Source organism: Pocillopora damicornis, chromosome 8 (assembly GCF_964200805.1).
Source record: "Pocillopora damicornis chromosome 8, jaPocDami1.2, whole genome shotgun sequence".
NCBI lineage: Eukaryota > Metazoa > Cnidaria > Anthozoa > Scleractinia > Pocilloporidae > Pocillopora > Pocillopora damicornis.
The window spans coordinates 2,119,563-2,142,229 of record NC_142677.1 but is presented as its reverse complement, the minus strand read 5'-3'; the positions used below and the strand labels follow the sequence as shown (position 1 = coordinate 2,142,229).

Genomic DNA, 22,667 nt, shown 5'->3' with positions numbered 1-22,667 from the left:
AGCGCATCTTTGACTGTATTGATCGATTGCTTAATTTTATTTGGACTTCCTGGAGTTCTGTCAATTGCCGCTTGTACCCGGAAAGGAAGTTACCGATAGAAAGGAAGTAGATGAAGAGGAAATGAATTTCGAGAACTTTTACTGATGAAGTTTGAACGTGTCAACGGTAGCGGAACATTTTGAAGTATGAAATTATCTGAGTGTCTGTAGTAAGCGAACAGCAAGAGATTGAGAAAAAAACAACAACAACAAAACAACACTGACGGGTTTATTATCTACATAAAGTTTAAAAGAGCAGAAGAAGATACAACTCGAATTGGTTCATTCAAAACGATCATTGTAACGAGTTGAATTAAGAGACACTTGGAGACGACGCTTTTCGGAACACTGTTCTCAACACACGACAACGGATTCAAACAATTTCCGTGACTTTCTTCGTACTTGTGCTTTAATAGCGTGTTATTTTAAAAAGCTTAAAGAATGAAAGTTGTCTCAGTTTACTCTCAAAGGTCAGATACCTCAAGAGAAAAGGCCTCAAACATGTCATGTTGTTTTGTTACTGTTATTGCACAAGCAATATGTCATTTTTTACCACGGTAGAGAGAGTAAAATTTGCGCAAGCCATCGCGAATAGGGTTAAAATTGCGTTCATAAACAGTTCGGCAAGCTGGATTGATGATATCTATGAGTTTGTGACTCGTGACTCAGAAAACTGATAGTATGCAACTGATATCTGCAAAAGCGACTCCAGTAATAAAAATGAAACATTTCCTTTCAGTCTGAGTATCTGTAGAGTTTCATTCTGCTGTTCCACTGTCGAGTTTAGAGTCTCTTTGATTGCGCTATTTGCTTATGAATTCTCTTCCTGGTTCAAAGAGTCGAGTTTTCTTGTTTGTCGCTTGCACTGAAAGGAAGTTGCTTTTAATCAAACTTCTGAGGAAATTGATGTCGAGAACAGTGAGATTAAAATGATATTTAATTTGCGCTGTGTCAGAGCGAACGGAACACATACAAGATATAAAATACGTTGTGTTTTACCACCTGCATCAACTTTCGTGATGTCTCTCAAAGAGCGTTCTTTTCTGGTAAGCCCCGGCACAGTTCTATCTATTTTGTGTTTGCTCCTCTGCTCCGTCGGATTCATTCGAATTGAGACCATATTCAAAGACTACGAACAAAGGTTGAAGACAGTGGAGAAAGTCATGCCCCACGATCAAATGAAACGAGCAAGGACGAATTTAGCTTCGACTAATGAGGGTAACTGAAAACATTCTGTTTTGTATAATATTAGTTTTCATATAAATTTACAAGTTTTCATAAACAAGTTTTCACAAGGTAGCTTGAGTGCTATTCTAGTTGGGCGGCACGTCAGAAGTAAAAGTCTTACAACAGCGTCAACAAATTACCTATAATTTAATAATATTGCTGATAGGACAAATTCAATCACGATAAGTTCTAGTTATGTAATGGTGTTATTTGGTACATAACGTTTCTTCGACAAGCAATTAACTTAGAAATGATACAAGTATATCTGTCATTTTAATCGTTCGAGGCAAATTCTTATTTTCCTTCCGTTCGTGATCAAACGGAGGTAATATAAGAATTGAGGAAACTCTCAATTTCGTCCAACAATAGGTAAAATTAAAATTTTGACCTCTTCTTGGACGAAATTGAGAGTTTCGTGACATTGAGAAAAAGTATTGATTTACGCGCATCTTTGAAAACTAATCTCCGTTCAATGAAACGTTCTCGAATCTCTTTTTCGACGTTGTTTTGAGAGAGGCCTCAAATTACTAAAAACGTAGCGGTAGAGCTGCTATGATATTTAATTCACTTCCTTCTTGTGTGGCGTCTAGTCCGTCGATGAGAACCATTGTCGTTGAGAGATGATATCACTTTCGCTTTAGGCCTCTGCTACATTTCAAGCATCGCACGCTTCGGTAGCTTACTTAATTAGATTCAGCAAACATAAACAGCATCACCAAAAACAATTTGCTAGAACTGAGTTCTAATAGCTACATATAATGATCCAAATGGGAGGTTGGCTAAATTCACCAAGCGCAACAGAAACTACAACAGAAACAACAACAATAAAAAAAAGGAGTAGCCACAAAAATACAAATTGCCGAGCATTGTAACCTCGTTAAATTTCTGCTTAAAATTCTAGTTTCTACCACGCAAGGCGAGGATGAACCCCATCGAGTGAAACGTAGTATTTCACAACCATCTCCTTTCAATAACTCTGCTCACATCAAAGAACTATTTGGAGACATTATCTCCTCCACTTTAAAGCTGTGTCAGTACCAAGGACAATTGAATGTTTGCCCTCGTGGTCGGCCGGGACTTCCAGGGAGAGCTGGACCCAAAGGTGACAAAGGAACTAAAGGCCCCCGAGGAATTATAGGAGCTCCTGGTCGGAGCGGAAAACCAGGAAAGATGGGACCATCTGGAGTAAGAGGAGAAAAGGGAATTAAAGGAGATATCGGGCCACCGGGTATCCCCGGTATCCCGGGAATTAAAGGGGAACCAGGAGAGTCTCTTTCGCCTCCAAAAGTGACAATTTCCGCACCAAAACTAATTGTCAACGAAACCAAAACAGCCTCACTTCTATGCTCTGCTTCTGGAAATCCCGCTGTTCAAATATCATGGTCAAAGACCAAGGGATCGTTGCCTAGAAACCGGATCAAAGTGGCGTCAAATGGCCTAATGCAGATCTCTAATGTTGGCTTAGAAGATGCGGGCGAATACAAATGCGATGCGCGAAGTATACTGGGAAAGGATGAAAAAACTGCAAGTCTTGTTGTTCAAAGTAGGTTGTATATTTTTCACATGTTTTCCTTTTTCTTTCGTGGTCACATGAACAAAACGTATCACCAAGGAATTTGTTTTAATCTATGAATGATTCAAATCCTTCTGGTTTGTAAAGAGGCCGAAAAGATAACAATAGTACAACGGTACTAACGACTTACGCAATTATTCACAGCTCAGCCCCAAGTTTCACTTTCTTCGGGCCCAACCTACGTTGAAGTGGGAAAGAACATCACTCTACCAAAATGTCACGTGATAAGCTTTCCACCAGCAGTGATTAAGTGGTCCAAATTTAATGATGGCTTAGCGCAGTCCAGGACTGTTGTGAAAGATGGACAGCTGACCATAATACATGCGAAAATGGCAGACTTTGGTTCATACGAATGTAAAGCGTCAAACATTTTAGGACATGATTCAGCTTGGACGCGCTTGAGTGTATTTCAGCTACCGCGTTTTACAAAAACACCACCTGCACAGCTTTTTGTTGAGAAGAACAAAAGAATTTCAGTCCTCTGTCAGGCTACTGGTCACTCTCCACCAAAAATCACGTGGTTAAAAGAGAGAGGCAATCTTCCTGTTGGCAGATCACTGGTCAGTCATGATGGAACACTACAAATCTGGAACACAAAAAAGGAAGACTCAGGCACTTATATCTGTACAGCAACGTCTAACATAGTGCACAAGGCGGTCACTGGAATGAAATTGACTATTGGTGGTGAGTCTACCCTGTATGTCCTATATTCGGGTTTTATTTGTTGTAATTACCGTTTTCATTAATATTATTATAACCTTTATTATTATTATTGTTAATAATAATGTTATTCTTAATATTATCGTCATTGTTATGATGATGATGATCATCATCGTCATCATCATTACTATTATTGTTATTATTATTATTATTATTATTTTCATTATTTGTTATTTTTAAAATCCGTCGCAGCTCTATCTGAACCCGAAGCCTGTGTAGGTTATATTAATGAAACGTTTTCGATAGCAAAGCAAACAATGAATGCAAATTTTACGATACCCTCCGAATAGGCTTTAACATGTATTCCATTAACTCTTATTTAGAATGTGTTCCTGTTGCTGTGGCAGACAATGACACAATTCCAGATAGCGCACTTAAAGCAAGCACATTCTATAATACATATTATCATCCATACTACGGCCGACTGAATGAAACCAGGGGAAGGGGGGCGTGGTGTCCTCAGACTAAATCTGATAGAACAGATTACCTCCAAGTTGATATGGGTACAGAGCTGTCTGTTTGTGCTGTGGCTACACAGGGAGCACTGATTCCTAGCGAATGGACCACCAGCTACAAATTGGTTCTATCCGCAGACGGTGTAACTTGGAAAACTTACAAGGAATCAAATGTAGAAAAGGTTTGTAAATGCCAATGAATGAAGAGTTGATTTGATCAGCAGATGTGGATGACGGCTATAGGCCCTTGTAGAGTCCAATTCGGTCTGCGCATTAAACGAGTAATTTAATCGTGTGGTATATGTGTTACTGACCAAGCGTTAGGTTAAGATACCTAGATATTGGCCGAGCTCTTTTATTTATTTATTTATTTATTGTTTTTTTTTTTGCGTTTTTATAGACTGAGATGAAGTCCAGGTCCTTAAAATACGCAAAAAAATGAGCTAGACTAATATTCAACCATCTTCACCTGACGCTTGCTCAATGAAGGATTTATCATACGGCAATAATATTTCGCTTGAATAAAAACCAGGAATGGCTGTTTCTTTCGAGAACGGGGAAAGAAGCCGACTGTGTTTGTGGCACAATAAACCCACGAGAGTCGGTTGGTGTTTCTTTGTTTTGCCTATCTTCTGCCGCTTTTTGCGACTCCATCACCGACAGAGTCAAAAAAATTGCGAACTTTTAAAGTCCACCCCACGAAACTTATATCCTTGTACAGGATCATAGCGGCTTATCCCTAGCGGGCAAGTTGGGCCCCATCTTGCCTACCCAGGTAGCCAATCAGAACACAGGATTCGCTTCATAGTGCCCAATGGCGCTGCCAGCTGCATAATAACTGTCTTTATCCACGATTATGATTACTGACTGAACAGCGGGTTAAAAATATACCTGTGGTCAATCAGCCAAAACTATTGCAAAATTTTGGGCAAAATATCTATCGATAAGACGCATACATAAATAAGAGTTTTTTGTTATTGTTGCTGTTGTTCTTGTTGTTGTTGTTTTTCCGAAGGAAGAGGGAAGATGGACCCAATACTCTGCTGATAACTATTACATTCGAGGATTTTGTCAACGTTTTGATTAAGCCACACGACACACTTCGTGAGAAGTGAACTTTTACTGCACAAGTTACCCTAACAGACCACAACTGCCCATAGTATTCTCCCTCTCAATAATAAAGGAGTGAAGTCAAAAATGTTTAACTTGAAAACTAGAGTGAAACAGCGGAGTGGTTTTCATTCCAGAGTTTTGAGCAGCTTACAATCTTGTGTTTCCTTTGCTGTAAAGCTATCGGAATTGTCTTATATGTGTTCCATTGGGTCTAGATCAAGAGAAAGATCATAACTATATCAGAGACTTTTCTTGAAGAGGTCTCTGCTGCAACATTAGTTTTCTAGCCAACCTCGATGTACTTCAGATGCTATCCCAAAGTCGCCCATCTCCTTAATAACTTACGTAGTGTGTTGCTGGACTATTTGGCTTTCTCGTAATCAACAATGCATCTTCTCCTCTTCCAGGTTTTCCCAGGAAACTCAGACCGCCACAGCGTCGTAAAACATTCCCTCACTGCTGACTTCATGGCCAGATACGTTCGGTTCTATCCCGTCACGTACCACGTGTTTCCATGTTTGAGAGTTGAAATATTCACGGTAAAATGATGGCAGTTTTTATTTAATTTTTCTCATTTAGCTCAGGGCACAAAAATACGGGACAATGACAAACTTGCACGAGTAGTCCATGCCCAAATGAAACTTAAAAATCTACCGAGCTAATGGCGGGCACAATTTGATAAGCACAAATATGTACTAGAGCAGTTTCATACTTCCATTTAAACTACAAAGAATGATTACGTTGATGAAGTGGGGTGGAGATCTAATTCATTTAATGCATTGAGAAAACCACACAATGCATTTTTTTTCCTGTACAAGGTATTTACACTGTGCACAAGCCTTGTATACAAATCATCGCTAGGAATTCTGGGTGTCAGTTACTTCAATTTCGGATTCATATCATTTAGTGCTTAAGTTGGCCTAAGTAATCCTTGCTTTCACAGCCTAGCAGCACGATATAACTACACTGGAAGAATGAAGACAAGAGACGCAAATTTTTAAAAAATAAATTTTTAGTCATGCTATCTTTGTAAAGTGCATTTGATGTGAGTTATAGTTTACGTTTTAGAACTCGATACACGCTGTATTCGTTCACAACAAATCTCAGCAATGGTGTCCAGGTACGGTTTGCTTTTATCTAAATCTTTCTGGAAATCATTTTGCAGTCGAACAAATGGTGACGATTACACAAGCTCTAAAGGAATTGAGAATGTTATTTATTTCCTTAGTGGTAAAAGTAATGGAAAAATTAATAATTTATGTCATTAAAACAGAAAGAAGGAGGAGTTGTCTTTAAGATTGATGCAGTATTTCAAATATAACTCGAGTGGTGATAGAAACCCTATGACAGCTGACACAGTTTACTCACAGCTTGAATGATAGCAGTGGCAGACTACTAGCTTAGGGTGCTCTGAGTCTGCTACACTTAAAAAAAAGAAAAAAAATATATAAAAAGATAAAGCCATAATGATTATGGTGTAATGAGATGAGAGAAGAAGCTTCATCATCCTAAGGCAATTTATTGCAGCGATTTTAATACACTTAACCAGCGGTACGCATCTGGCAATGATACGAAATGAGACAAATCCAAACAAAATCAGTTTTTCTGTCAAATTGCGAAGCTACACTCTACTCCAAACGAGGAAGTAAGGTCCAAAATAGGTATTTTCTATCATCGCTCAACATAAAATAATATGCAAAAGTAAAGTTTTTGCCCATTTTATTTCTTTTCTTTTTATCCCCTTCTTCATTCATCTAATTGTTTTGCAAATAAAGGGACTCCATTCAAGGCCGTCGATACCTTAGTATACTTTTGCATTTTGCACCTCGGCGAATAGGGGAAAGTATTGGAGTTTTACCTCTAGTTAGGTTGAGCAAAGATCTAGCGAAGTTCATGAGCCACTGGGGCCTCGGGCCAAAAGCTAATAGGAGTATCATGGAATTACCTTTTAAACTGCAGCAAGAAACTAAAATGGTAGTTAGTAATGGGGTCGAGAACTTCCACCAGAATATTTTGGTGGAATACTCAAGAAAATTCCTCAAATTATTCTGACGTAGTTCTTTTTTATGGCCACATATTTCATCAAAGAGAGAGAAGAAACACATAGTGACTGTTGTTCATCAGCTTCAGTCTTTTGCAACTGTATTTTAACGATCTGAAGTTGGAAAAACCTAAAGAGGATTCGTAAGCCGATTAATTATTCTTAACATACGACAACGGGATATTTTATATTATCATACATTAGACGTACTATGAAAATCTGATTGGTCGAAAGCATTCATCAACATACATTAGCGTGTGAAATTGACGTTGTATGACATGTCGAGTTTAAAGTCTACCGAGTTTTCCAGAGTTGAAGCCGTACGTACATGAGAGATAAAAAATGAAGAAAAAACACACCTCTATGATATTGTCAATTGGTGGGAAATTGACGAGATTTGCTTAAGAAAATATCTAAACGCCCATCCACCCTTGTAACACAGTTGAAACGACTTTGAAAATATTTAACAGTCGCGAAGCCATAAAACACGCAGATATAAAAAGAAAGTAATTATTACAGATTACTGAACTACATCGTGAGCTGCATAGGGTTCTTTGTATCATGTATTATGATGGTATTGGAAGATGCTTAGGGGGCAGTTATAGATGTGTTACGATTATTTATTCAGACTTTCCACAATTACGGTAGTAACAACACAATTATACAATCACTCTAGCTTAGATCTGCCTGCTCCAAAAAAGTGGTATGGTATCCATCCTTATCTCTAGCTGAGATATAAGTTACATATAAAGAATTATTTTTCGACCACTTTTCAAAAATTTCAAACAGTGAGGAGCCCTTAAACTGATAAGACGTTTATGTTCCAATGTCAAGGCTGACACCATGGGGTTAAAGCAGACAATGATAATCACTATGGTGTCTCACGGCTGTTTTTTAATATAGAAACAAGAAGATTAAAAAGCTTTAGTTCAATATCCCGGAATGACAGCACTGAGTCAGCCTCAATAGCTAATTCGTCACCGGTATGTCTACCGAGCTGTAATTAATCTCGAACAAAACAAACAGTTTATTCACCTGAAAAGAAAAGCTTACAACGAGGTTAATATATGGCGACGCTTAAAACTATCTTCTCCTTTGCAGACGAATCATGATATAAAAAATGCGTGAAATGAGTTGGTCAAGGAAAGAAGATGTCAACTGTTTCCAACAACATCCGAATGATCTCACAAAGATCCACCCCTGTAAATAAAGACGGTGGCTAATTATTAACTGAGAGTTTGTTCGTGATGTCATTTCATTCCCTCTAAACATCAATCCAGTTCAATTTAGCCCTAAAACAAAAGAACGCCTCGCTTGAATAAAATATCAGCTGTTTCTAATGGTATCCCGCTGATCCAACAAAGATGAAACCCTGTAAAGAAAGAAAATGACAAACTATCTGTCAAGAGTTTGTACTTGGTGTTACTTAATCATTTAGTTGACATGGTATGACATTTCAAGTTCAAAGTCTACCGAGTTTTCTAGTGGTGAAGCCGCCCTAAAGAGATAAAAAATGAAACAAAAAACACACCTCAATGATATTGTAAAATAGTGGAAATTGACGAGATTTGTTTACAGAAAACATCTAAACGCTTATCCACCCTTGTAACATAATTGAAACGACTTTGAAAAATATTTACCAGTCAAGAAGCCATAAAACACGCAGGTATAAAAAGAAATTAACTGTAACCGATTACTGAACTGCATCGTGAGCTGCATAGGGTTCTTTTTATCATGTATCATGATAGTATTGGAAGATGCTTAGAGGCCAGTTATAGATGTGTTACGATTATTTATTCAGACTTTCCATAGTTACTGTAGTAACAATACAATTATGCAATCACTCTTAAATCTAGTTTTTTAGAGCCTGCTCCAGAAAAGTGGTATACATATAAAAAGTTTATTTTTCGATCAATTTCGATTCCAAACCGCGAGGAATCCTCTTACGCTGGTAAAAAATTGGAAGCGTTTCTCTTCCTTCTTTTTTTTTTTTTTTTTTTTTTTTTCCACATAGTTACAGAGGGTTGAACTTCTTGCTTCAAAGGTGCGCTTGCTCTGGTTTTCATCGCAGAAGTTTCTTTCATTATTTTACTCTACATATTTTATTTTCGCAAACTTTTAGACGTTTATGTTCCAATACCAAAGCTGACACCATGGGGTTAAAGGGTTAAAGCAAACAATAATAATCACTACAGGGTCTTAGGGCTGTTTTGTAATATAGAAACAAGAAGATTAAACAACATTAGTTCAATATCCCGGGTTAACAGTACTGAGTCAGCCTTAATAGCTAATTCGTCATTGTTATGTCTACCTAGCTGTAATTAATGTCGAACAAAACAAACAGTTAAGTCGCTCGAATAGGTAAGTTTACAACGAGATTAATATACGGCGACGTTGAAACCTATCTCCTCCTTTTCAGTTGAAGCATGATATAAAAAATGCGAGAAATAAGTTGATCAGGGACTTTGATCAAGATTCTCCGTGCTAGCAACCTGTTCATCAAGTCAAACTCAGCGGTGTCTACCTTATCTCTTTACACCCTAATTGTGATCAGCATCTAATAACTCCTTACAGTTATACTGCTGAATCATTCATTAATATCATGAGAATAAAGGAAATGATCACCAACCTAAGAAGCTTTGATTGTTAAATAAATTCTCCTCGTCAGTATCCAAGGAAAAGTATAGAGAAGAATTTGGAGAATGTGGATACTGATCAAAGGGTGTAAAAAGGTTATGAAAAAATTTAATCAATCTCCATAGCATCTCCTGCTCCAACAAAGATACTTGCATCCTATCGGCTAACTATTTACCAAAAGTTTGTCCGTGATGTTTTTCCCTTCCATGTAAATATTATTTAATTCAGCTTCAGCTGGCCGTAAAACACAATTACGCCCGGTTTAAAAAAGATATTAACTGTTTCTACTGAACCAACAAAGATGCACCCCTGTAAAGAAAAACGGTGGCTAAATATTTACCCAGAGTTTTTTTCGTGATGTTATTTAATTCTTTTAATCATCAATTCAGCCGTAAAACAAAACAACTCCTACTTGAAAAAATATTAACTGTTTCCAATAACATTCCACTCATTCAACATAGATACACCCCTGTAAGGAGAGACAATGCCTAATCATCTGTTAGTTGGTTGTCCGAAGTAATATTTATATTAGAATTTCCCCTCAACATTTATGTAGCCCCAGTTGGCCGTAAAACACGACAATGCCCAGTATGAAAGAAGATGTGAACTGTCTCTAATAACATCCGAATGATCCAACAAAGATGCACCCCTGCAAAGAAGAGAGGGGGCTAATTATTTGCCAAGAGTTTTTCCGTGATCTCATTCCATTCCCTCTAAACATTAATTCGGCTCCATTTAGCCGTAAAACAAAACAAAGCCTCGCTTGAATAAAATATTAATTGTTTCCAAAGGCATCCCACCGATTCAACAAAGATGCATCCCCGTAAAGAAAGGAAATTACTATCTGTCAAAAGTTTGACCTTAGTGTTATTTCATTCCCTCTAAAAACAATTTCAGCTCCATTTAACCGTAAAACACAACAACGTCTCGTTTAAAAAATTATAAACTGTTTCCCATAACATCCCATTGATCCGACAAAAATGCACCTGTGAGGAAAGACAGTAGTATCGGCTAACGTCCCTTCAGTTTTAGTTGGCTGTAAAACGCAATGAAGTCTAGTTTCCAATAACATATTACTGTTCAGACAACGATATACCCCTTTGAGGAAAGACAGTGGCTAATTATCTGCTAGGTGGTTGTCCGTGAAATAATATAACTCCCTCCAAGAGAATATTGCTCTCTCTTAACATCCTGTCAGTTTTAGTTGGCTGTTGGCAACCTACTATTAGCGATAATACTTCACACCCTAAAAAAGGACTAAACGGAGTCATTTAAAGAAACAACGTGTACTTCTAACTAGGTGAGTGTATCCTGTTTCCATAGTTCGTTACAAAAAGCACTTTTTTCAAATGAAAATTAAACTAAAAGTAGTATTTTCCCGTCACCGAAATTTTAAATGATGAAATTGTATGGATCACTAAAGAGATGAATCTGACGATGTAAAGAAGGATTTTAAAATGAACTACTACTGAAATAATTCTTTGTTACGAGGATATTCTTTGATCGAGGGAAAGGTTATTTGATTCCTCTTTTTTCCTTCTTAAAATCATATAAAAGCTGTCAAAATATATATATTTTTACACAGTTCCTCATCTTTTCCCGCAAACTGATCGCCATCAAGAAAGACTACAAAACTGAGAAAATAGAAGGGCGGATTTTAAAGCGAAAAAAATTGTATTTTCTACGATTTTCTCCAAAATAATATTGGACAGGGTTTTTTTTTTCTTCTTCTTTTTTTTTAAATTTCTATGCTGTAAGTCTTTCCTGGCTTAATGTTTTGTATAAGAGATTGTCTCTCGCAAGATTATTAAGTACGTTTTTATTAAGATTTTTTTTTGTCAGCATTATTACAATTTTTTTTTTACTTCACAAGCCCTGCTATCCTCCCTCTAGATTTTCAAACACTCCCCCTAGTTAAATCAAACATTTTCTCCATGAAAACACTCGTCTTCTTCTTCGTAGGCATCACAGATCTGATGCGCTTCATATGGCTTCTTCATATGGCAGGTCGGCAGGCTTTGTTTTTCACCGCGCTGTTTTTTATTTCTCTCGTGATTCGTGAAATTGCCAGTCAGCAGTGTCACGGAATATACTCCATTCATCAAATGATGCTTAAGGGCCATACCAATAAGGCGTTCAAGACTACACCAGGTACACCGGAATGCAGAGACATTTGTCTCGCTGATGAAAGTGTCAAAGCTTTAATGTCGTCATGTTCATTGCAATATGTGAGTTAAACAACCGAACTAAAGAGGCCAGACCAGAGGACTTTGTCAAGGACGAGTATAGATATTACATGGCGAAAGGTCCAAAACGAGGTAATAGAACTTGCAAAAATAAAATAACAGGGTGCTTACGTTTATGGATTTTGCATTACTAGCTACTGATTTTTCTAACTTTTATTCAGCCAAAGAGAAATATGTCCATTTCAGTTCCCCTGGGATCAATCCGTGAGCTGCCTGCTGAATCGTGCAAGGAAATCAAGGCGAGTGAAGGAGGACAAGCAGTTAACGGTAATTATTGGCTGGATTCTACAAGATCTGGGAACTCTATTTTAGCTCGTTGCGACATGAAGACAAAAGGTTAGAGAGTGAGAGAGTGCACCTCTTCGAAAAAATGAGGCCACAAATTAGCTCGACTTTTCTAGAATAACCTCGATCTATTCGAACAGAAGTGGAGTAGTAGAAGGAAGACGAAAAATTAAAAGTAAACACCAAAACAATACTGTTAAATGACGGCAAATTGATTGAATTTCAATTAAAAAAATCGCAACATGCGCCAAGCTTTGTGTCCAAATTCAAAATAATTGATAAAATATGAAGGAAGCCCTCTAAAGCCCATAAAGGTCGGACGCGAATATTTTATTTGACTTGTGGAATGAAACCGTGATAGTAGATTGCGTTTGTCATGTCAGCCACTTGGGCGTGCAGTTGTCCCATAGGAGTTTGGAAATATTCAGCATTGAATCATAGCAATTCATTTTCACATAGCTTTTGTAGTAGAAAAATGGCTGGTCGGTTTCGTTCTCAAAATTTAAAGAGTAAAGAAGAAGGGACCAGTCTACAGTCGGAAGCCACTCCGAAAGCAATACAATACAAGGTAAAATTTCCGCACAGCCCCATACTTTATTATGCATTCAGTTCTTGAATAGAGAAAACAATGACTAAAACAATACATTGCCATTGGGAAAACAGATTTGTTTTACAATAGTATGGGGCTGTGCGGAAATTTTACCCAATACAACACTAAATGGGATAGAAAAGTCTTCGAGGAATGGTAGCAGCGGCGGCAGAATACATGTACAATGTTAGGAGTTGGTAGAGTGGCCGATCTGAAATGCGAAGATGTTCAAGATCTGATCGTTCCACTAGATTTTGTTTCAGAAACACTTTTTTTTCTTGTTTCCTCCAGGGTATGGGAGGGTAGGGCGGTTAAAATTCTTTATGAAAATGAATCCTATTAATAATTCTACTAATACATAATTCATCAACCCCAGCCTCTCCCCGCTACCTTTTCAAGCCTTCCCGTGCTTCCATATAGTTGATTTATTTTGGGGTTTACAGAAGTAAACTTGTGACTCAAATACTGCCTATTGATTGGTCATAATTCTCATGAATATTTACAACGTTTGATAACATCTAGCTCCAGAGAGGCCGCTTAACATGCCACAAATAGAATGAAAATGACTAATGCTGACTACGAAACAACGGTGTAACCGCATTTGGTTTGAAGTATCACCATCTGAATATGCCAAAGTTGTGTTCAGTAGAGAGAGCTCAACGAAGTTAACCGTTAATCATAAGACGGTAAAAATTTTTAGCCGTAAGACGAAAACATTGCAAAAAAGAAATAAAAAAAAAAGAAAGGAAAAATTTTTAGAATTACGATGAGTCAATATTTCAGAATCATATCCTGGTATGGTTTTGTTTTGTGGCTAATGTAGTTGCAAGGTTATCTACACCAAGATTGAAAACTATATCGAAAAAACATCGGCTCTGATAGACGGTGAAAGTGAGCGAGCAAAAGTGTTTTACAACGTTGCTGGAGGTTAATTTTAACCTTTTAATTTTAACTGAATTAAAATTTTGACATTTCCGATAAGCATAACGGAAAGAAATTAACGTTTGCCGGACAAAATTCTAACCATAAACCATGCAAGCCATCACCCATTAAGATCCACTCAATGTGGAAGTTGTTTTAAGATGCGTAATAACAAGAACTTTCGAAAAACAATTGTTTTCCAAAAGTTCTTATCATAAGAGAGCTGACACCAAGATATAAAGCTCTACCTTTGTCTGAAATTCCACTCTTGAATCATGAAAAATAAATGAGTTTTATTTAGGAAATTAAACAATATTCGGCTGCCTAATTTAGTAAAATGATTTTCTAAAATACTTGTAACCTGAACCTTGTTCCAAACATGTCAAAAATGTGTCAACCGTTGGCCTTAAAACAAATATCACAAAAAAAAAAAAAAAAAACAGAAAATAAAAATTTGGAGGTGTGCGATGTGTCAATGTTTCAAAATCGAAGACTTCTTGTCTTGTAGCAATGTAGTTGCAAGGTTATCTACACCAATAAGGAACACAAAGACATTTGGCCCAGTTCCTGCAGAGTCATATTTAGCGAACCGTTACAGTCTTCCTTTCGCGTGTGTGAAATGAGTTAACAGACAGCTGACTATTATTACTGATAACTACTAAGATTAAGATCCACTTAATGTGGCAGATGTTTTAAGATGTGCAATAACAGGAACTTTCGAGAAAAATTATTTTCCAAAAGTTCTTATTATAAGAGAACTTACGCCAAGATATGAAGCTCGGACCTTTGTCTGAAATACCACTCTTAAATCATGAAAAATAAATGAGTGTTATTTAGGAGATTAAACAATATCCGGCTGTCTAACTAAGTGAGATGACTTTCTAAAATATTTTACCCTCAAGAACTCGATTAACACAACAATGCAACATGGAACGACTAGATTACAAAGTAAGCTGCATCAGGTTCTATATGGCTTCACCTCAAACACACCGAACCTCTATATTGTCTCAATTCCGACTGCACTCGCCTAATTTGCATATTTTAGCCTAACGTCTGTTTTCCAACGCTTCGCTATTATCGCTTCAATTGTTTTCCGAGAGTTCCCTCTTTGAAACACTGCGACCACGAACTGGCTCAACTTTTACTGGAATAAGTTCTTTCTAATCGAGCAAAAAAGAAGTTGCAAAGGGCGATGAGTAAAGAAAATAAAAAAGTAAACATCAAAAATATACCGCAAATAGTAGTGCTCGGACCTTTGTCTGAAATACCACTCTTAAATCATGAAAAATAAATGAGTGTTATTTAGGAGATTAAACAATATTCGGCTGTGTAATTAAGTGAAATGACTTTCTAAAATACCTTATCCTCATGAACCCGCTAAACACGCCAATGCCACCCCCTGAAAGATATCATTCCTGTCCAAAAGACATATCTACACAATCTCAGGAAAAAAGGCTGCGCGCGCCCGAAAATTAATACACAGCGCTTTATGAACACATTTGTAAATAGGTTGATATTTAAGCTCCATTTATTGTAATGATATACTTTTTAATTCATAATATGTATGTAGATTTCTGTAGTTTTTTCAATTCATTGTAACATAAGATATGTAGTTTTATCTTATGATGGAATAAAGACTTTATTATTATTATTATTATTAATGCAACAGGGAACGCCTAGATTACAAAGTAAGTTGGATCAGGTTCTATGTAGCTTCATCTCAAACACACCGAACCTCTATATTGTCCCAATTCCGACTGCACTCGCCTAATTTGCATATTTTAGCCTAACGTCTGTTTTCCAACGCTTCGCTATTATCGCTTCAATTGTTTTCCGAGAGTTCCCTCTTTGAAATACTGCGACCACGAACTGGTTCGACTTTTACTGGAATAAGTTCTTTCTAATCGAGCAAAAGAAAAGTTGCAAAGGGCGATGAGTAAAGTTAGCAATAAATTTAACACCAAAAATTACTGTCAAATAGAAGGAAATTGATGAAATTTCATTAGGAAAATATTATAATGTGTGCCAAGCTTTTAGTTGCAATTAAAACGACATTCGATATCATCTAGCTCCCAAGAATCTGCTTTAAAGGCCACAAAAAATTTCTAAAAAATAATGCAGACTACGAAACTATCATGTAACCTGCACCTGGTTCCGAACATGTCAAAAATGGGTCAACTGTTGGCCTTTAAAAAAATATCACAAAAAAAAAAAGAAACAAATGATTTCTTTGTAATCGAGCAAAAATTAGAGGAAATTGATGACATTTCATTTAGCAGAGTAATATTCCGCTAACCGTTACTGTCTTCCTTTCGCGTGTGTGGGATGATTTGACAGACAGTTGACTACTTCTAGGATCTTAAGTTTCTTAATTCATTGTGCGAGTGATGGCTCTCCTGAAAAGCATAATTTTTTTCATAACGAGCTGGGAAAGTAAAGCCAATTGAAAGATATAGGAAAAGAATTAAAATCGGAGAACACCGTTCTATTTCAGAATTTAACAGATATCTGAGCGAATACCTCGACACGAAGTTCGAGATAGAGTCATTTGACCAGAAACTCTATCGCCTTGTGGAAATTAGGAAGAAAACAAACAGGAAATTATTCTGAATTAATCCAACAGCGACTTGATCTGGAATTAGCCTTGTCGCTTGCCTCTGAAGGTAAAAGCTGGTGAGTAAATGTGTTTTTGAAAAATGAATTAGTTAAATTTTTTTAAGAAATGGTTCAAATAAATTTTCAGCATTTCTGTCGACCGTAACATAAAGAACATTTTCGTTTGCCGAACAATCAGATGGCCAACATTTGAATCGTTAGCCACATCCTCATAGATGTGAATACGAAGAATCTGGGCTGATTTGTTTCATCTCAGCCTACATTTTGTTTATTTGGCCGCACTATAAAGGTTCAAATTTGTTTCGATGTTTAAACACGATTCTTTAAGTAGATCGAAACGACAACACTTTGATGGTACCAAAAGATTCCAACCTAGTTATTAGCGTGTTGCAATTATTTTTGCAGATATATAGGGTATATATTGCAACAGTACAGATTTTTAAAAAATCCTTGATTTTAACCTTTCATGTTTGCAACTCAAAAACGAGTACGGTAACCATCATTATATCTAATTGTTTAAGAGCGTCTTAAAGTGAAGTGTTCCAAGGGTATATTAGATGTTTTGATCATCGCCAAGGGGTCTTAAGAGCTGTGCTTTAAAAAAACAAGCAAGAAGATTAAACAGCTTGGTTTTTATCCCTAAAAGCTTAATATTACTTTATTGTTATGTTTACCTCGTGTAGTCATCAATGAAAGAGTACACAGTTAATTCCATCGAGAAAAAAGATTAAAATGAGCTCTCTTAGTCCTGGCACAGATAGTTTTCTCATCCTTCTCAGTGGTCGTTTGATGCACAAGTGCGAGACACACTGTTCATATTTATCTGACTCTGAACGGTATTCCATATGTTGGAGATCTTTTAATCAAAGGTAAAAACTGTATATCATATCATTCCATTGATATCACAAATAACCACCCCTTTAGGAAAAGACAGTGGCTGATTATATGCCATGCAGGGGCTTACGCGTTGTAAACTTTATAGTTCCCTCTAGACATCATTTTAACTTCAGTTGACTGTGGCAACCTGCGGATTAAAGTGTTTTACACCTCAGAATAAGACTTATCAGAGTCAGTTTAGGAAACAACGGGTTTTATTTTCCAGGTATGTGTATAAGTTTATTCATATCTTGTTTTAAACTTTGCCATTTTGGAAAAGGCGAAAATGAACTATGTCAGGAAAAGTTAGATGAAAACTTACGCCTCCATAGTGGCATTTTATCACCTTCTTTATCCTACAGAATGCAGAATACGCTCTGAAATTACAAAAAGCTAGGCTATGACCAAAGTTCATTGCAAAAACTAAGCACAAGTATCATCGAATGTTGCTTATTTTTGAAGTTTCCTTATTAGGTAGTTTTTTCAAGTTTCGAAATATAAAATAATTTTAAATAGAAGATCAAACGAATGTTTCGCCTGATGTCAAAAGGGAAGTCCAGTGAAAACTAATCCACATTTTTCCTTTCCTCGTAGATACTTCTCCATGTAAAAATCTTTCAACTTTTGAACAAAGACTGTTTGATTTATCATCCAATCTTCTTGATATCACGTGCAAGCTGTAAAAATTTGAAGGAAAATTAAATTGCCATATCAGTCTCTTTTCTCGTAAACTAGCGGCTTGTGAAAAAGACTTTAAGAGTAGAGAGAGGAGATACGGAGTCTAAAAGGACAACGTTTCGTTTTTTTTAATTATCCATGCAGGAATTTTCTCCTCAGAAACATTGGAGTGGATGATTATTTCTCTTTTGTCATTAATTTCAAATGGAACGTCAAAACTACAAGTCTGCCTCGACGAACTTGCTTTATATGATACTTTATCACATAAACTGTAGTGTTATACAGGGATTTCTGGCCCTGAGAAAAGCTGCAACAACACACGTGAAAAAATATCGTATTTTTTACGTGTGTTGATATAGCCAATCAGCTACTGAACGTCACTTGCCTTTGGCGCTACTCGGTCAGGTTGATGAATGAATGGCAAAGTCTTCACGATTCTCAATACAAGTTGTTTATCGGAGCTTTCGCGAATTAGGGCGGCTAAAACACTTAAAAAAATCCGTATCGCTGACAGACAATGAGGTTCAAACTTTCCTAGAAGGGGAAGAAAACCAATATACTTAAAGAAAATTACGACCATTGTTGTTTTTTTATCATGATTCAACGCATTTTTCCATCTTAGGAGTTAGCGCCAACGCACTCTGCGGTTGTCATTCGGGGTTTGTCGACTCATATTTTCATTCATGGTGTTTATATGATAAACAAAATAATACATGGTTGCTATCGAGTTAAACGCTCGAAGAGAAATTCCATATTTACGCGCGCCCATGTAATATTCTCTATGTATTTCCCTAGTATTTTTGAGTGAGCTTATTTTCAATATTTTTCTTGCTCATTAATTTTTTTGGATTTTATCAGCTTTCCCATACTCCCTCGGACTTGTCCAATAACCCGCCCTTTTAATTAATTCTTTTTCAATGAAAATACTCACCATATTTTCGCAGGTGTCATAGATCTGTTATTCTTCATATGGCTGGTCGACAAGCTTCGTTTTTTACTGCACTGTTTTTCATTTCTCTCGTGTTCCGTCACATTACCAGTCAGCGATGTCACGAAATATACTCCATTTATCAAATGATACTTCAGGGCCATACCTATAAGACGTTCAATACTACACCAGGTACGCCGGAATGCAGAGACATTTGTCTCGCTGATGACAGATGTCAAAGCTTTAATGTCGTCATGTTCATTGCAATATGTGAGTTAAACAACCGAACTAAAGAGGCCAGACCAGAGGATTTTGTCAAGGACGAGTACAGATATTACATGGCGAAAGGTCCAAAACGAGGTAATAGAACTTGCAAATATAAAATAGTAGGGTGTGCTTACGTTTATGGATTTTGCGTTATTAGCTACTGATGTTTCTAACTTTTGTTCAGCTAAAGTGAAATATTTCCATTTCAGTTCCCCTAGGATCAATCCGTGAGCTGCCTGCTGAATCGTGCAAGGAAATCAAGGCGAGTGAAGGAGGACAAGCAGTTAACGGTAATTATTGGCTGGATTCTACAAGATCTGGGAACTCTATTTTAGCTCGTTGCGACATGAATACAAAAGGTTAGTACAATAAATATTCCATGGCTATTTGTCTTCGTGTTAATCATAGGCCTTCTCTAAATCAGCCTTCTTTCTAAAGGTAGCCTTAACTGAAATTTTGAGGAAATTTAGGAAACTTTCTCTTTTCCATGATTAAGGATATGTCTTAAGACATACCGTTGGCCATAGATAATTCCAACGGCAAATTTTTGAGATATCGATACAACGGTGTCTTACACTTGTAAGTTCCTGAAATGGGTGAACGTACAATTCAGCAAGAGGTGACCATTGTGCTTGCTTGGTAAATGAATCAAAAGAGGGCCAAAAATGAAAGAATAACGCCCTTTTGCCTCACAACGTGAAGTTTGTAAACCATGTTTTTCAACCATTGCAGCTTGATCCGCGCTCAAAGTTCACACTATTCAAATCATATTGTTCTACATTGGGAAGCAAAGAAATAAATTTAGGTAAAGATAAGCCTTACTGTTGATTAATTTTACTTTTAACTAGAATGTGGGCCTGTTGGTGTGGCAGACAAAAATGCAATCTCAGATGCCAGAATGACAGCAAGCACAGTCTTTGATACAAGATTTTATCCATACTATGGCCGACTCCATGAAAACAGGGGATATGGAGGATGGTGTCCTAAGACTGTAACTGACAGAACAGACTATCTTCAAGTTGATATGGGTACAATGCTGTCTGTTTGTGCTGTGGCCACCCAAGGAGAAAAGATAAACCATGAAAGAACCACCAGCTATAAACTGCACCTATCCACAGACGGTGTAGCTTGGAACGCTTACAAGGAAACCAGCACTGCAAAGGTTTGATCGGCAACTATTAGTAATGATTAGAGGACCCCAAAGAGTCCAATTTAGTGAATTACAAAAGCAACTTACAAAATTACATCACTGCAAGCAAGTGTGTTATTTGTTGTAATTCACGAGTATGATTACTGACCGAACGGTGGGACAAAAGTCTTGTGACCAATCTGCCAAAACCATTGTTAAATTGAAGAAACAAAATAGCCATCAGAAAACGCATTCATAAATAACAGTTCCCATTATTTTTAAGGGCAGATGGACCCAATAGTCTGCTGATAACTGTCACGATTGCGAAATCTTTACCAACATGTAGAGTCAAACCAAATAGACCGCAATTGCCAATAGCATGCTCTTTCTTAGTGATAAACTGAGGAGTGACGTTAAAAGAGTTAAATAGCGGAGTTGTTTCATTCCAGAGTTTTGAGCAGCTCTCAAGCTTGTATGTCTTTGACTACAAAGCTTTTGGATTTATCTTAAATTTTTTTATTGCGGCAAGATTTAAGAGAAGCGTTACAATTTTATCATAGATTATTCATAAAAAGGTCCCCGTCTTAAGCTACCTAGATACTTTATGTGCACCTTAACCTTTCAATAAAACATTTCTCGTAAGACTTGCATCATGTGTTGCCGAACTACACTATTTTCTCTTAATGAAGTATGCACTTTTCCTCTTCCAGGTTTTCCCAGGAAACTCAGACCAAAACACCGTCGTAAAGCATTTTCTCAATACCGACGTCATGGCCAGATACGTTCGGTTTTATCCTGTCACGTACCACAATTTTCCATGTTTGAGAGTTGAAATATTTGTACGAAAATGATGGAATTCAAAATTTTCTTTCTTTTATGCACAAATTAAATGTAGATAATACTGTACAATGGGAACTTTTAATGCTCAAGCTAAGCCTATCAATATTTAGTTTGAATTGAGAAATAGCGTGATCACCAACAAAATATGTTAGTCACAGTCTTGTTTCATTTAAATAAAAATGCAAAAGTTACTGTGATAAGAAAACTAACACCAAGACATAAAGCTCGACCTATATGAAACATCATTCTTAAATCAGGAAAAATGAATGAGTTATTAAGGAGATTAAACAATATTCGGCTACCCAAGTGAAATGACTTTTGAATATACCTTACCCTTCAGAACCCGCTAAACACGCTAATGCAACATGGAAGGACTAGATTACAAAGAAAGCTGCACTGATCAGGCTCTATGTGGCTTCACTTCAACGCACAGTCTCAATTCCGACCACGCTCGCGTAATTTGCATATTCGGCATAGCGTCTGTTTTCCAACGATAAGTAATTCTCCGCTATTATCACTTGTATTAATTGTTTTCCAAAAGTTTTCCTCTTCGAATTACTGCGACCACAAACTGGCTTGAATTTTACTAGAGTCATTTCGTTTTATTCCAGCAAAAATGAAGTTGCAAATGTTTGAAAATCATAGACTTCTATGGGTCTTGCCTTGTGGCTAATATAGTTGCAAGATTATCTACACCAATAAGGAATACCGTAGAAAGTCATATTCAACGAACCGATCTGTCCTCCTTTCGCGTAAGGGACGAGTTGACAGACGGCTGACAATTTCTAAGTGTGTGAACGATGGCTCTCCTGAAAGGCAAAATTAGTTTTTATCGCGCTGTGAAGGAGAAGTCAACTGAAACGTATATGGCAATAACAAAGATGAGAGAAGAACACTGCTCCATTTCAGCATTTAATTTTCACCTCCAACTCTATCACATTGTAAGAGTCAGCTTGATCTGAAATTAGCTTTGTTGTTCGGCTCTGCTAGTGAAAGTGAGCGAGCGAAAGTGTTTTATAACGTAGCCGGAAGTTTACTTAAACCTTTTTAAATTAACTGAAATTAAATTCTATCATTTCTGCTAAGGATAACGGATAGAAGTTATCGTTTGCCCTAAAATAGCCAAAATTTTTAACTATTAACCATACAAGCCATTACCCCACTGAAACCCACTCAAAGTGGCAGGTGTTTTAAGATGTGCAATAACAGGAACTTTCGAAAAACAAATATTTTCCAAAAGTTATTATTATTTGAAAACTGACGCCAAGATATGAAGCTTGGACCGTGTTCTGAAATATCACTCTTAAATCATGAAAAATGAATGAGTTTCATTTAGGAGATTAAACAATATTTGGCTACCTAAGTGAAATGACTTTCGAAAATACTTTATCCTCAAGACCCTGCTAAACATGCATCATAGAAGGACTAGATTTAAAACAAAGCTACATCAGGCTCTTTGCGGCTTCACTCCAACACATCGTACCTCT

The 22,667-nt window shown here is 36.9% G+C and overlaps 2 protein-coding genes and 1 pseudogene across 4 annotated transcripts; all 3 read left to right on the top strand.

Moving 5' to 3' along the window:
- Positions 1–845: 845 nt before the first annotated feature.
- On the top strand, positions 846–6,421 carry LOC113682381 (uncharacterized). Its single transcript, XM_089180435.1, has 5 exons — positions 846–1,257; positions 2,168–2,809; positions 2,984–3,523; positions 3,883–4,196; positions 5,535–6,421. Exons 1-5 carry the CDS (start codon positions 969–971, stop codon positions 5,673–5,675), a joined length of 1,926 nt encoding a protein of 641 aa, XP_089036561.1. The 5' UTR covers positions 846–968; the 3' UTR covers positions 5,676–6,421.
- Positions 6,422–11,590: 5,169 nt separating this feature from the next.
- LOC149040908 (uncharacterized) lies at positions 11,591–12,392 on the top strand (annotated as a pseudogene). Its single transcript, XR_016179153.1, has 2 exons — positions 11,591–12,123; positions 12,238–12,392. The product of XR_016179153.1 is annotated as an uncharacterized LOC149040908 (transcript).
- Positions 12,393–16,178: 3,786 nt separating this feature from the next.
- Positions 16,179–21,481, top strand: LOC113678180 (discoidin domain-containing receptor 2-like). Of its 2 annotated transcripts, XM_089180473.1 has the most exons (6): positions 16,179–16,519; positions 17,445–17,564; positions 18,961–19,304; positions 19,421–19,570; positions 20,060–20,373; positions 21,051–21,481. In XM_089180473.1, the coding sequence occupies exons 3-6, from the start codon at positions 18,986–18,988 to the stop codon at positions 21,189–21,191; spliced, it is 924 nt and encodes a 307-aa protein (XP_089036599.1). In that variant the 5' UTR covers positions 16,179–16,519; positions 17,445–17,564; positions 18,961–18,985; the 3' UTR covers positions 21,192–21,481. The 2 variants fall into 2 exon arrangements, with proteins under 2 accessions (XP_089036599.1, XP_089036600.1); XM_089180474.1 differs by lacking the exon at positions 17,445–17,564 and having other exon boundaries at positions 16,225–16,519.
- The last annotated feature ends 1,186 nt before the right edge of the window (positions 21,482–22,667 follow it).